The sequence below is a fragment of the Lipotes vexillifer genome, unplaced genomic scaffold (genome assembly GCF_000442215.2).
Source record: "Lipotes vexillifer unplaced genomic scaffold, Lipotes_vexillifer_v1.1 scaffold266, whole genome shotgun sequence".
NCBI classification, from domain to species: domain Eukaryota; kingdom Metazoa; phylum Chordata; class Mammalia; order Artiodactyla; family Lipotidae; genus Lipotes; species Lipotes vexillifer.
The window spans coordinates 855,387-869,196 of record NW_006776113.1 but is presented as its reverse complement, the minus strand read 5'-3'; the positions used below and the strand labels follow the sequence as shown (position 1 = coordinate 869,196).

The 13,810-nt window shown below is 38.4% G+C and overlaps 1 protein-coding gene across 1 annotated transcript in view; it reads right to left on the bottom strand.

Annotated features, from left to right (window-relative positions):
- Nucleotides 1-13,810, bottom strand: part of DCHS2 (dachsous cadherin-related 2) — a 304,834-nt gene that overhangs the window by 27,519 nt on the left and 263,505 nt on the right. Inside the window, exons 15-16 of the mRNA XM_007450282.1 lie at nucleotides 11,561-11,674; nucleotides 1,601-1,812 (exon numbers count right to left, since the gene is read on the bottom strand). Coding sequence (XP_007450344.1) covers nucleotides 1,601-1,812; nucleotides 11,561-11,674 — 326 coding nt within the window. The remainder of the gene's footprint in view (nucleotides 1-1,600; nucleotides 1,813-11,560; nucleotides 11,675-13,810) is intronic.

The window sequence follows — 13,810 nt, the reverse complement described above, 5'->3', positions numbered from 1 at the left end:
CAGGTTAGCATGTGTGACAAAGCGTGATGCACCAGGACCCCAGGGAGGAGTCCTCTGTGACCAAGCAGGCCCTGCAGTGGCGCTGGAGGCATCCATGATCCCCACTGAACAGGCATCACTGGGGGTGCGGGGGCTGAACAAGAGAACGCCTTTACCTCCTCACCTTCCTCTTAAGCATCTCTGTCATGGCTAGAGTAAAGGTGAAGCACTTCTGGAACAGGCTGGAACCTGGAGCAATTAGGCTCCAATCATACAAAATAAATGGGCAGAAATAATGTAGGAAATTCTGGGAATCCTGGACCATGTGGGGAACACAGAGCTAAAACTCTAAGACAGCTGAGCCTCTACTGGTCTTGTTTGCACCGTCAGAGGCGAACGTGTGCATCTGAACTGGGCAGGAATCAAAGGAAAGTATCTCTATATGTTCAGGTGAAGGTAGCTGCACAGTAACCTAGGGGATCACCTGGATCCCTTCCCCCATCTACCCCAGAGAGAAAGTCATGCGGTGCTGGGTCATGGGAGTGGGGTTACAGAGGCCAAAGGGAATGTCCCACTAGGCTGCTGACTGTCAGGATGGGAGTTTATACCCATTTCCTGTGCAGATTCCCAAGAGCCTGTAGGTGTTGTAATGTCTAGGTTCTTCAATTCAAAACATCGGTTCAGCCTTGAAGGGAAAGGTGAAAATGGGCACCAGTCTCTGAAGCAGGTAGAGTCTATCAAGGATGAGTGGGTTTGGAGCCTAAACAAGAAGACTGCCATGTGAACAGACCCTCTTTTTTTAGAGCATGGGGCTTTCTCCTGAGATAGGGCTGGGCTTGAAACAGCAGATCTATGACTCTCACATGAGACACCTGCAAACCCAAACCAGGGGCCCCTTCCATGTGTCTGTGCTGCCACCATGCTCATCTGGCTGCAGCTCCACCTGGCAGATGCCTGCTTACCCTTTAAGACTGAGTGCAAACCTTATTCTTTTTTTTTTTTTTTTTTTTTTTTTTTTTTTTTTTGGGTCTCTCTGTACCCTGTCCATACTCTGAGGAACTCTTAATAGAGGGACTATCAATAGAATACCTGATTGGGTGGGTCAGCTTGTTCTTATTAGGATCCTTTTAAGTCTAGTCACAGTCAATCTATGTGTAAAGGTGTAAATCCCCCGCGTCTCCTGCATCGGCAGGCGGACTCTCAAGCACTGCGCCACCAGGGAAGCCCGCAAACCTTATTCTTCATGAAGACTGACACTCTCCTCCAGCAACAGTCTGTGCCTCCTCTTTTCTCTCATGACATTCAACAGTACACTTCTATTATAACATTAGTGATTTGGATTTAAATTGTATACTTAGTCTTCTGACTTCCCCACTGAATTGTACACATGTGTAAGGTGAGCTGCTTTTTGTGTCCCTCTAGATTCCCTGCTAGTGTTCTACGGGGTCCCTAGAGAAAGCAGGTGTGTCTAACCGAGCACGAAATGGATGGGGGAAGGAGAGTGAGCTTCGAAACTCCAGACTTCCTTCAATCTAAAGTTCCATCCAGTACATCAAATATTGTATATGCCAAGGAAAGATTTAAAATTTAATTCACACTCTCCCACACACATTTCTGTTACCTGTATGATGTGATCATTGTAGAACTGGCCCTCAGACACTGATACTTGGTAAATGCTTTGCCCAAAGCATGGTGGATGATCATTCACATCTTGGATGAAGACTGCTACTTTGCTGTAGGCTCTATGCTCCCTACTTTCAGCTAAAACGATGAGCTGAACTTCATTTCTGACTTCAAAATCCAGAAACTTGGGTTCTTGCACAGTGAGTTCTCCTAGTTTTATTTCCAGAGAGAAAAAAAAAAAAAAGAAAGGAAAATTATTTTATTTTATTTTATTTTTTATTTTTTGGTACACGGGCCCCTCACTGTTGTGGCCTCTCCCATTGCGGAGCACAGGCTCCAGACACACAGGCTCAACAGCCATGGCTCACAGGCCTAGCCGCTCCGCGGCTTGTGGGATCTTCCCAGACCAGGGCGCGAACCCATGTCTCCTGCATCGGCAGGCAGACTCTCAACCACTGCGCCACCAGGGAAGCCCAGAAAATTATTTTATTTAAAAAGTCTCAAATCACCTTTGACCCATATGCTCACACGCTTACCTGTCCCTCAACTCCTCCCACTGGCTGGGCCCCCTTTCCTAGTGCCCGGGGTCATTGTGAAAAAAGGTGAGAATAGGCAGACGTTTACACGGTTCAGACATGTAGGAGGAAAAGAAGCCATGAGTATCTGAAATTTGGGCGCTTTCTCTTAAGTCATCTTTCGGTCTCCATATTTAGCCCATGTCTGCAAAGTCCACCTTTCAAACATCTCCTAAATCCACCTTCTCCATTTCCCTGCTGCTGCCCTCCTCCAAGCCACCAGCATTTCCCACCTTGTCCCTTGTGTTAGTCTACTTAATTGGCCTCCCCACTCAACCAGTTCCCATTCTGAATTAAATAATAAAAAACAACACTGTGACTGTCCTGCATAAAACCCTTGATTGGCTTCCACAGCAATTAAGATGAAGTTCAGCATTTTTAGCCTCCCCAGGACCACCTGCTCCAGCCTCTCCCACCTGAGAAATCTCATTCTCTTTCTCCCCTTTGCTCTGTCTGCTCTGGCTGTAAGACTCATACATGTTCTCTTCCTCAAACGCTCACTTCAGAGTTGTCCTGCAGGCTTTTCCATCCACCTGGAATTGTCCCCACTTCTGTACATCCTCAGGGTTCTTTCCAGACCACCCAGCCCTGTACCATCACCATGTCTGTCCCCAACAGACTCTTCAAAAGTGTCTGCAGGGCCTTTGCTCGCCTATTTCTGCCGAGTTATTCCTCTTGGTTTAGAAGATTCACAAGGTGAGGATGGTTACCTCTTACAACACCATCTCCCAAATCCCTAGCTCAGGGTCTGGCACATGGAAGCACCCAATAATATTTGTTACACCCCCAGGTAACAAGTAGAGCCAGGTGAGGGAAACTGAGCCTTGAGGTTTATGCCCTACATAGGTTTTTCCCCAGACTAAGAAAATTCCTCCCCTGATATAATTCCCTTCTCTAGTTTCTACTCTGTTTTTTTCTTCCCTTTTTCAATTAAATTTCTTACTGAATTGATTGTTATTATTATTCCACTGTCATGATTTACTTAGCTCTCAATGTCAGAAATTCCGTCGAGTGGAGTCTGCTGAAGTGCGTACTGATTTGGAGTTTGAGAAACCTGAAACCAAGCCTAAACCTTAGCCCTGGCTGCTTCATTTAGGTAAAACGCCTGGCTCCCCCACTACTAAGCTTGTGACCTGTAGTAAGTGACTCAGCTTCTGTTGAGCTGAGTCTCATCTTCTGTAAAATGGGGATATGAATAATGACTCCATAGGGTTGCTGGGAGAGTGACACAGTGCATGTGTTTCTCACGCCCTCCATCAGCAGATACAGATTTAATACCTGTATAAGCTCTGAATGTAAAAGGAGAACATTTAATAGCTATGGACTATTAAAATTTGCTCTTCTGGTGAAAGAACCTGTATAGTTTCTGGAAATATGACCTGGAAGCCACAGTTCTGATTGCTCTATCTGAACCAGTTCCCCTAGAGAACCAACGTAGGCCAAGGAAACTTCAGACTATCATGTACCTACCTGGATGCTAATAGTAATCATATCCTGTTCTAATAAGTCTAACTTTGGCATTGAGTGTTTTGGGGGGATTTTATTGCTTCTGTTATTAAGAAAAAATAAATATTTATATACTATATGAAGAACTCACTATACTGCCAAATTTAAAACTTCATAAATTCACTTTCATTTATTGTCATCAGATTTAGTTGTCAATTCAGAAAACCAAATTACTCTTACAAACCATGGTCTGATGTTACCAAAACCCCTCTTAGCAAATTTAGAGTAGATTTAAGGATTGGCAGCTGAAGAATCATTAAAATGTATGCTGATGAGCTGCTAATGAAAGTTTTTAGAAGTCTATGTGGAACAAGAGCTGAGCAGAGAAGCCCCAGTCTAGGTGGACCCAAAGCTCCATCTGGAGCTCTGTCTCCACCAGACAGGGCATTCAGCTTGCTACCATGTTCTGTTACTATTAGTAAAGAAAAATAAAGTTGAAACACAACACTAAATCGCCAGTGTCACTTAGTAGAAAGTGTGCCAATTACAGTGCAGATCAAAGTGGATTTTTTAATAAAAGGCTTGTGTTTAGGCTTTGATAATTGGAATTTTGCACTTGGAATGGATCTGCAGTTCTAATGCTTTCCTTGCTTGGTTTTTATTTTTGACATAATAATTGGCACATGCTGTGAAAGTTGTGCAAATAGAAAAGACAATAACCAGTCTGTGAGATGATTCAAGGCTGGCACACCTACTAGATCCACAATTTGCCTTGGATGATCTATGTATATTTTTCTCAGAGACTTCGAGGATTTACTGTCACCAGTGAGATGAAAGTACTACTGGGCTCTGTCTAATATATGGGCAGAAATCCATGCTTTCCTTAGACTAAGAGGCTCACAAATACCAACTTTTTGTTCATTCTTATATGTTAGCATGCCAGTTATTTAATAACTTGAGAAGAAAACTGTAGTAATATTTTCCTTCTGATATATGGACTTGTAAAGCTTTTGTCCAATTTTTAAGTACACATCAAAATGAGATTTAGATTCTTCAAATACTCAATGTTTGATAGCATAAGTGAGTTACTTCAGTCAATTACAAACTGTGCGCATGTATATGTATATGCCCAAAGCAGAACGTGATAAACATTTATGTTATCCAAAGGCTTTTAAACTCTCTGCTCTAAAGCTACATCCTTGAAACACTGAAAGTTTGATCATTTTGTTTTATGTTAATCTACCAAATAATGGATTGAAAACCACCATCTGTTATTTACATAGACAATGTTAGTCAAATAGTCAAGCTCCAAAATTCCTTCTGGTTTAAACAGTGAGTAGTAGGTGTTTTTAAGTTATAGTGACAAGAAGTTTAGATGCAAAAGTAAACCTGTGGTTTGTGACTATGGAACAGGGCACACTCGGGCACAACTGGACAGAAAACACAGTTCTCATCAGAGAGCCATCTAATCATAACTTACTAAACCAATAACTAATAAAATGGTTTTCTTGCATTTTACCCTGAAGAAAAGTGACTGCAACATTAGAGATCAAGTTTACTGATTTGTCATACATACCAGTTTTCTATTTTAACTGGCTTATGTTTTAAAAAATATACATTGATGAAACCTGTGTTAGATGCCTTTAGACACAAATTTAATGATTATGTGGCAGGAAAGATGAATTTAATATCATAATTAAAGATTCTTAGAAATGTTTCTTGACAAAAGTATGGTAAACTACAGACTGGAACAATCCTCACCATAAAAACAACTAAAATGCTTGATAAATTGTGAGTGTGTGTGTGTGTTTGTTGAAATGCATTACTGAGTGGCTACAGTAGTAAGGAATCCTCAGAGGGAAAAAAATAAATGAAAACAGTAATTCAGGGAGGCAAGCAAGCACTAAAAGCTTGTTTTTATTCTAAGGGTTTTTAACATAACCTCTTCCTTGAGATTCACTTCTGACAACTGCACAGGGTGTGGAAAACAAGGGAAGAAGCCTGAACCCACAAAAGGTGAAAGATCCAATAGGAAAACCAAAATAAAGCTGTAAACCTAAAGGCTACATATGTTACAAATTAATGGTCAATATTAAAAAAAAAATTAAAAACGAATGCACAGAAACTTGCTTTTTTTGACCTTGATGTCAGATGAAAGAGAGAAAAAGTCTCTGCTGAGAATTCATTAGCTTAAGCCTGAATTTATGGTAGCTATACTATTATATATATATATATATATATATATATATTTAAATTCCCCAAAATTAATGTAAGCCATTACATCAGCTTTGCTTGATGAGTGTCTAGGTGATTTGCAGAATCAAAAACACATCCTTCCTTTAGGGAAAAAATTCAACCCAGGCTTCAAAGAATCCTCAAAGAAAAAGTTTCCAGGACAATGGAGTAGCTTATAGTTAACAAGCACAAAAATCACAGAGAAGCAAGGCACCATGAATGACAGCCAACAAATCCATAGATAGCAGAATAAATCTTCAAAGACTTAAGATGCAGAAATTATTGGACACAAAATATGTAATTATTAAATATTTAAATATATAAAAAGGAAGGTTGGAAGCATTAGCAAGGAACAAAAGGTTATTTTTTTAAAACACCAAAAAGAGTTGAAAAAGAATCCAAGGTAACCTCTGGAAATGAAAAGTATAGTTCCTTAGGCTGAAGAGAAGAGGCACATAGAGATGAAAAATTTGAAAAAGATGTAGGAGAGAGCGATATGACCCCAATATTTGTCTAACTGGAGTTCCAAAGAAAGGTACAAATAAGTGGTATTTAGATCAACAGCTGACTTCTTAATGCAACAAGTGGAAACCAGAAGACAGTAGGGTAATATCTTAAATATGATAAGAGAAAATAACTATGAACCTGGAATTCTAAACCCAGCAAAAATATCTCTTAAAAACAAGTATTAAAGACTTTTTTAGACAACTAAAATGTGAGAGAGTTTACTGCAACAGACTCTCACAAAAGGATGTACTTTAGGTAGAAGTAAAATTATTCCAGAGGAAAGTCTGAGATGGAAGAAAGAACAGTTAGCAAAGAGAGTAGCAAAGAAGCAGGTAAATTTTAAAATACTAATAATGCTTAATTTGAAAGAACTAAAATTGTGGTAAAAAAAATCTTATAAATTGGAAAAGGGATATTAGAAGATAAAGAATTCTAAGTCTCGTATATTATTTAGGAGCACAATATTGATTAATGTTAGACTTTAATTGTAGATGTCAAAATAGCTAGGCTAGGGCTTCCCTGGTGGTGCAGTGGTTGAGAGTCTGCCTGCCGATGCAGGGGACACGGGGTCGTGCCCCGGTCTGGGAAGACCCCACATGCCGCAGAGTGGCTGGGCCCGTGAGCCATGGCCGCTGGGCCTGCGCATCCGGAGCCTGTGCTCCACAATGGGAGAGGCTACAACAATGAGAGGCCCAAGTACCACAAAAAAAAAAATAAATAAAATAGCTAGGCTAACCACTAAAAGAAAGAAAAAACTATATAACTTCCAAGAAACAGAGAAAAATGGTCATTCCCAGATGATTGTATACGTTGAATGTTCAGAAAAATATCAGAATCAATAAGAGTTTACAAGTTTGCTAGATACAAAATTAAAATATAAAAGTTAATTTCAAGTGTACACACCAACACTGTCAGAAAAAGCATTTTTGGGGACTTCCATGGCGGTCCAGTGGTTAAGACTTCACCTTCCAGTGTAGGGGGTGCAGCTTTGACCCCTGGTCGGGGAGCTAAGATCACACATGCCTCACAGCCAAAAAACCAAAACATAAAACAGAAGCAATATAGTAACAAATTCAATAAAGACTTTAAAAATGGTCCCTATCAAAAAAATCTTTAAAAAAAATAGAAAAAGCATTATTTTCATTTACCTCAGCAAGAAGTATAAACTACTTAGACTAAATCTAGCAAGAAATATGCTATAGAAAAAACTTTATTACAATTATTAAACAAACAGTAATTTTATTAAATTATTAACAAGTAATTGGTGTGATTTTCCATATTATTCCTGGATTTGAAGATAATACTGTAAAGATACACATTTTCCCCAAACTGATATTTAGAATTAATATAATTCCAGTAGAAATTCCAACAACCTAAATGTCCATTGGTGGATGAATGGATAAAGAGAATGTGGTGTATACCTACAATGACAGATTATTCCGCCTTAACAAAGAACATCCTGTCATATATGCCCTGGGTGAACCTTGAGGACATATGTTTAGTGAAATATGCCAGTCACAGAAAAAAGAAATATTACTTGATTCCCCTTATGTGAGGTATCTAAAGTAGTCAAATTCAGAAGCAGAGAGTAGAATGGTGGTTGCCAGGGGTAGGGGCACGGGAAACAAGGAGTTGCTGGTTAGTGGGAAATGAAGCCTCAGTTATTCAAGATGAGCAGGTTCTAGAGCTCTGCTGCACAGTGCCATGCCTATGGTTAACATACAGTTTTGTGCACTTAAAATGTGTTAAGAGAGTAGATCTCATGTTAAATGTTCTTACAACAATTTTTTAAAAAGTCAATCAAGAAAAGTTTTCGTAGATGATTATTACCTACAATGTATAGCTATGCAGGACTTTGTGAGATTTAAAAGGACACTTCGGCCTGATGATTAAGTTACTTAAATTCTAGATTGGAGCTATATGATTTTTTTTGAGATTTGTTGTTGTTGTTGTTGTTAATTAGGGTAAGGTTCCACCTGAAATCAAATGTGTATGCCATACGTAGATGGGTTACATGCACGAAGGTGTGAACAGCTGTATATAATCCCAAAATTCATGAATAAATATCCTTTCCATGGAAAAACAATCCCAATAGGCGTGTGTGTGTGTGTGTGTGTGTGTGTGTGTGTGTGTGGCATGTGTAAAACTTAACAAGTGGATACAATGCTTTATATTAGAGCCAGATAGACAATAACAGCTAATATACTCATGAGGAAGAATATGAAGATGGGGTAAATATTGTGAGGTTGCTGCTTCCCTGATATGAAGATTTATAAAGCAAATGCAATTAAGACAGTGTGGTGTCAGTGTGTGGATAGACAAAGAGAAGAATGGAAAAGAGTCGAGAGTCCAGTAGAGTCAGGAAGCATGATGTATGACCATGCTGGTACTGTAGATCACACGGTAATAAGGCCATTGGAATAACTGGGAGTCCTGGTTGAAAAACAAGAAAGGAAAAGGAAAGGAGAGAAGAGGAGAGGAGGGGAGAAGAGAGGAAAAGAAAAAAAGAAAAGCTACCTCTAACTCACGTAAAACACAAAAATCAATCCTAGATGCACTAACGATATAAATGTGAAACACAGGAAAACTATAAAAATTTTAAAAGACAATGTAAGAATATCTTCATGATCTCATGGTGGGGAAGAATTTCTTAAACAGCCTACAAAAAAGGCAAATCATAAAATAAGACTGATTCATTCTAACGTTAAACTCAAAATGTGCCTTAATGAGAGTGAAAGACAAGTCACAAATTATTAAAAAAAAAGTTGTAACAAAAAACAAAGGATAAACACTAATAAAAATATATTAAAAATCCTTACACTTCAACAAGAAAAACACAAACAACTTAGCAGAAAAATAGGCAAAAGGTATCAATATGCATTTCACATAGAAGAAAACAGAAATAGTCAATAAACTATGAAAAAATGCTCAAATATATTCATACTAAGGGAAATGTAAGTTACAACCACAGTGGGATAACATTTCACACCCACCAGATTGGCAATAGAAAGTAGGACATGGACAACTGTGACAGTTCTCATTCAATGCTGGTGGAATGTAAAGTCGGATGAACCACTTCATAACACAATTTGGCACTATCTGTATAGCTGAACATAGGCACCCTTTGAGATACATGCCCAACCTACACTCTAGGGCCTACAGAACTCCTTACATGTGCACCAGAAGACACATACAAGATTGTTCATTATATCCCCAGACAGAGAAACCTTACTGTCCATCAACAGCACATAGATAAATAAGTTGTGATATAAACTTACAATAGAATACTGTAAAACAATGAAAATTAAAGAACCCAGCTACACACATTAACATGGGTGATTCTAACTTTGAATTTAAAAAACTTAATATCAGTAGAATACATAGAGTATGAATCCATTTATGTAAATTTCAAAGCAAAATCAATGCTTTTACTATATTCCTATTTGTAAGAATACATTTACTTTAAGTCACAAGGGGATGATTATCCTTGAAGTCTTGGCATTAATCAGCCTGGAGCAGTGGAGAGAGAAGGTGCCATCACAAAAGGGCCCAAAGGGAGCATCAGTGATAATGGTGGTATTCTATTTTATAGCCTTGGCAGCAGGTACATATCATTCTTTGTTATTCTTCCTTAATGTGTTCATAATGGCTTATGCACTACACATCATAGTAAAAATGTTGAGCAAAAAATCAAGCCATAGAGGAGTTCATTCAACATAATTCTATTATGATGTTTAAATCAAAGTAAAACTAAATAACGCATTTTTTAGGGATTCAAATGGGGTGGGAAAATTATAATGAAGAAAAGGCAGGGATCAATACCAAATTCAGATTACTGATTTGCCAATGACCTCTGGGGTGAAATAAGACAGATGTGAGAGGGAAAGGACACACAGGGGCTTCCTGAGGTTCTAGCCATGTCTCATCTCTGGAGATGGGTGGCAAAGACATGGGTTTTTATTTTACTACTGTCCATTAAACAGTTGTATACCTCAACATATCACCTTGTAGCTATTTCACAATAAAATTTTGAAATACATTTCAACTTAAATAAATGACTACTTAATTAAAAAATAAAGAGTTTTCTGTGGATGATTTCTTTGAACTAACCCTAGGCATATTTTATCTGCATTTTAATGAGAGACTATAGAAAATAAGGCCAAGCCTGGGCCATGTTAGGTGTGTGATGGCGAGAGGATTTGGGTGACCTGGGAAAATGTGCATACTCTGATATTCACCTTCTTCCTCAACGTTCTAATCTCAGCTCATTTCCCAGAACCCTCAGACACCCGACTGCCAGAAACTTAAACCTTGGTGGTGTTTGCAAATGGCCTTCTTGCCAACAGGCTTCCTGCATCACCCTTTAACCAAATGATAGTGTGAAGAGATGAAGACTTCTTGCAGGCTGCCTTAGAGAGGTTGCTGAGCAAAGGCTGCATGGACCAAAAAGTTGTAATGCTACCCTGGATGAGAAGGCTTTTGCTTAAGAAATTACCCCTCTCAATTCTTCCCATGTGCACATAGTATGGATTAAATAAGGCAGTTGTATGGTAATACAGAAATTATTAAAAACATTCTTCTTGAGGTTGACAACGAAGCAGTAGATACATATCCACTACATAGTTGTTAGTTAAAAAAAGTATGTTCCAAATAATCAATTGGTATTCATTTAAAGCACAATAATGGTCTTATTAAACCTAAATTTAATACATGTTGTATTTGGAAGTAATTTCTTTACCACCACATAGAAACCTTTCCAGCCATCCTTTTTTGTTGCACTGTTGACATTAAGTGGCAAATCAGAAGAATCTCTGATGAAAATTTCCTAAGGCTACACATGTGTGCTTATTTTCAATTCAAACCCATCCTCACTGATCTCCCTACTACATCTTCAATTCTCCAAAATGGATAGGTAAATCATAAATAGAAACCATGTTATCATCAAATAACAAGTAGGGTAGGATAGGTACAGTTTAATTTGGAAATGTGAATAGACTTCTTAAGGAGTACATATAAACAAATAGTTCTTGATTTCTCATCAGCCAGAATAAAAAACTCTTTGTTGTTTACCTTTTAAATTATTTACCTCTAACAACTTCTACCTTTCAAATTTTGAGTTTTCTTTGCAGAAGTATATTATTAGTAACATTAAGTGGAGCAGAAAATAAAGCTATTAGAAGGTAGAAAAGGATTACCTGAGTTGGAGCACAAGGAAAAAACTCCATCTTCATTTCCACTAAAAATTGAATATTTAATGTTGTCCCGAACTGAGTCAGTAGCAAAAGCTTTTATAGTCACAATAGAAGTACCTGTAAAAATTAGGTAAAAAAAAAAAAAGAGCTTTAGGAAAAGAAAATTCAGGAAAAACAAGAGCAAACACTGAGTGGTTATTATTTGCCTATTATATTTTCACTTGTCATTCAGTCAATGATTATTTATTGAGTGTCTTCAAAAAGCTAAGCCCTATGCTAGGTGTTGGGGATATAGCAACAAACAAGGTAGAAAAGATCTCTGTCTTCTTGATGGTTATTAACTGATGGAAGGAGATGAACAATAAGCCATTAAAGAAATACATAATCAAGGTAGATTTCAGATATGCTAAGTTCCCTGAAAAGAAATAAACAAGGTTATGTGATATAAAATACTTTTTCTGCAGGGAGGTGGATACCCTTTTGCAGAGGCCTCAGAGGAATGACATTCCAGTTGAACTTTGAAGCATGAGAAGCCATAGAAAGAGTGGGGAGAAAAGGATTCTAGGAGAAAGAAGAGCAGCACAGAGGCCCTGGGCTGGGAGAGGGCTTGGTTTGGTGAGGCATAGTGCGTAGGGGAAATGTGGATGGTGAAGACAGTGTAGAGGTGGGAGGGACTAGATTTTACTCTAAGTGTGATGGGAAGATATAGGAGCATTTAAAGGAAATAAGTAAAATCATCTGATTTACTTTTCTTTTTTTTGCTGTATGCGGGCCTCTCACTGTTGTGGCCTCTCCCATTGCGGAGCACAGGCTCCGGACGCGCAGGCCCAGCGGCCATGACTCACGGGCCCAGCCGCTCCGCGGCATGTGGGATCCTCCCGGACCGGGGCACGAACCCGTGTCCCCTGCATTGGCAGGCGGACTCCCAACCACTGCGCCACCAGGGAAGCCCCCTGCTTTATTTTTAAAAGGCATCAATCTTACTGCTGTCTGGACAACAAGGAGCTGTAAGAAAGGAAAAGAAATACTACAATAGACCATGCAAGAGACAACAACCTAGGATGGTGGGGGCTGGGATGAAAAGAAGGGGACAAATTAAAGACATATGCTGACACATTTCCCTGAACATTGAATGGGATGTGGGAAAGGAGGTAACAAGGGTATAAATAAAAGAAATCTTTCTTTCACCAGTTTACAGTAGACTTGTAGGTAAAAGCAACCCAACTAGAAAGTAACCAAGGTCTTAACTGCATGATACAGATTTATTCAAGAATTGTTAAGCTAGGGAAGGGGCAGTAAAGAGATAACTTCAAGGGAAAAACAGAAATTGATTTAGGGGTAGGAATTAGAGAAGAAAGAAGGAAGTCATGTCATTTTCTAGGAAACAGACTGATTACCAGCATAAGGGAAGAATTAGCAAGGACTGACAGAGATAATAAGACAATTGGTATGATTAGAACTGCAATTTCACTGGGAGGATTTTCAAGAGTCCATCTGGGCCCCAAGTTAGCACCTTGCCGTCTTTGTTTATAATATCTTATGCCCTTTGCTGCTCACCTCTGCTTTGCTTCCTGTCGTGGTTGTCCATTTGTCTCCCTCCTATGACTGCCTGTCCTGTTTTATTTTTAAGTATTTTTATTTAATCAACTTTATTGTGGTAAAACTTACTTACAATAATATACACATAGTTTAAGTATATATTTCTATATACTACACATGCCTATATATGACTATACACACCTGTAACAACTATACACACCTGTGTAGCCACCATCACAATCAAGATGTAGAATATTTCTATCACTCCAAAAAGTTCTCTCAGACCCTTGGACAGTCTATATTTGTTTATCCATTACTTACATATGGGCATTTGGGTTGTTTTCAGTATGGAGCTTATGATAAAGCTGCTATCAACATTCATGTAAAAGGGTTTGATGGCCACATGTCTTCATTCCTGAGGGGTAAACACCTACAGTAAGTGTATGTTTAACCTGCATACACTATTAACTGCCAAACTATTTTCCAAAGTGGTTGTTCCATTTTATTTATTTATTTATTTATTTATTTATTTATTATTGATGTATAGTTGATTTATAATGTTGTGTCAGTTTCTGGTATACAGCAAAGTGATTCACTTATACATATATATATATACATAATATTTTTCATATTCTTTTCCATTATGGTTTATCACAGGATATTGAATATATTTCCTTGTGCTATACAGGAAGATCTTGTTTTTTACTGTGGTTG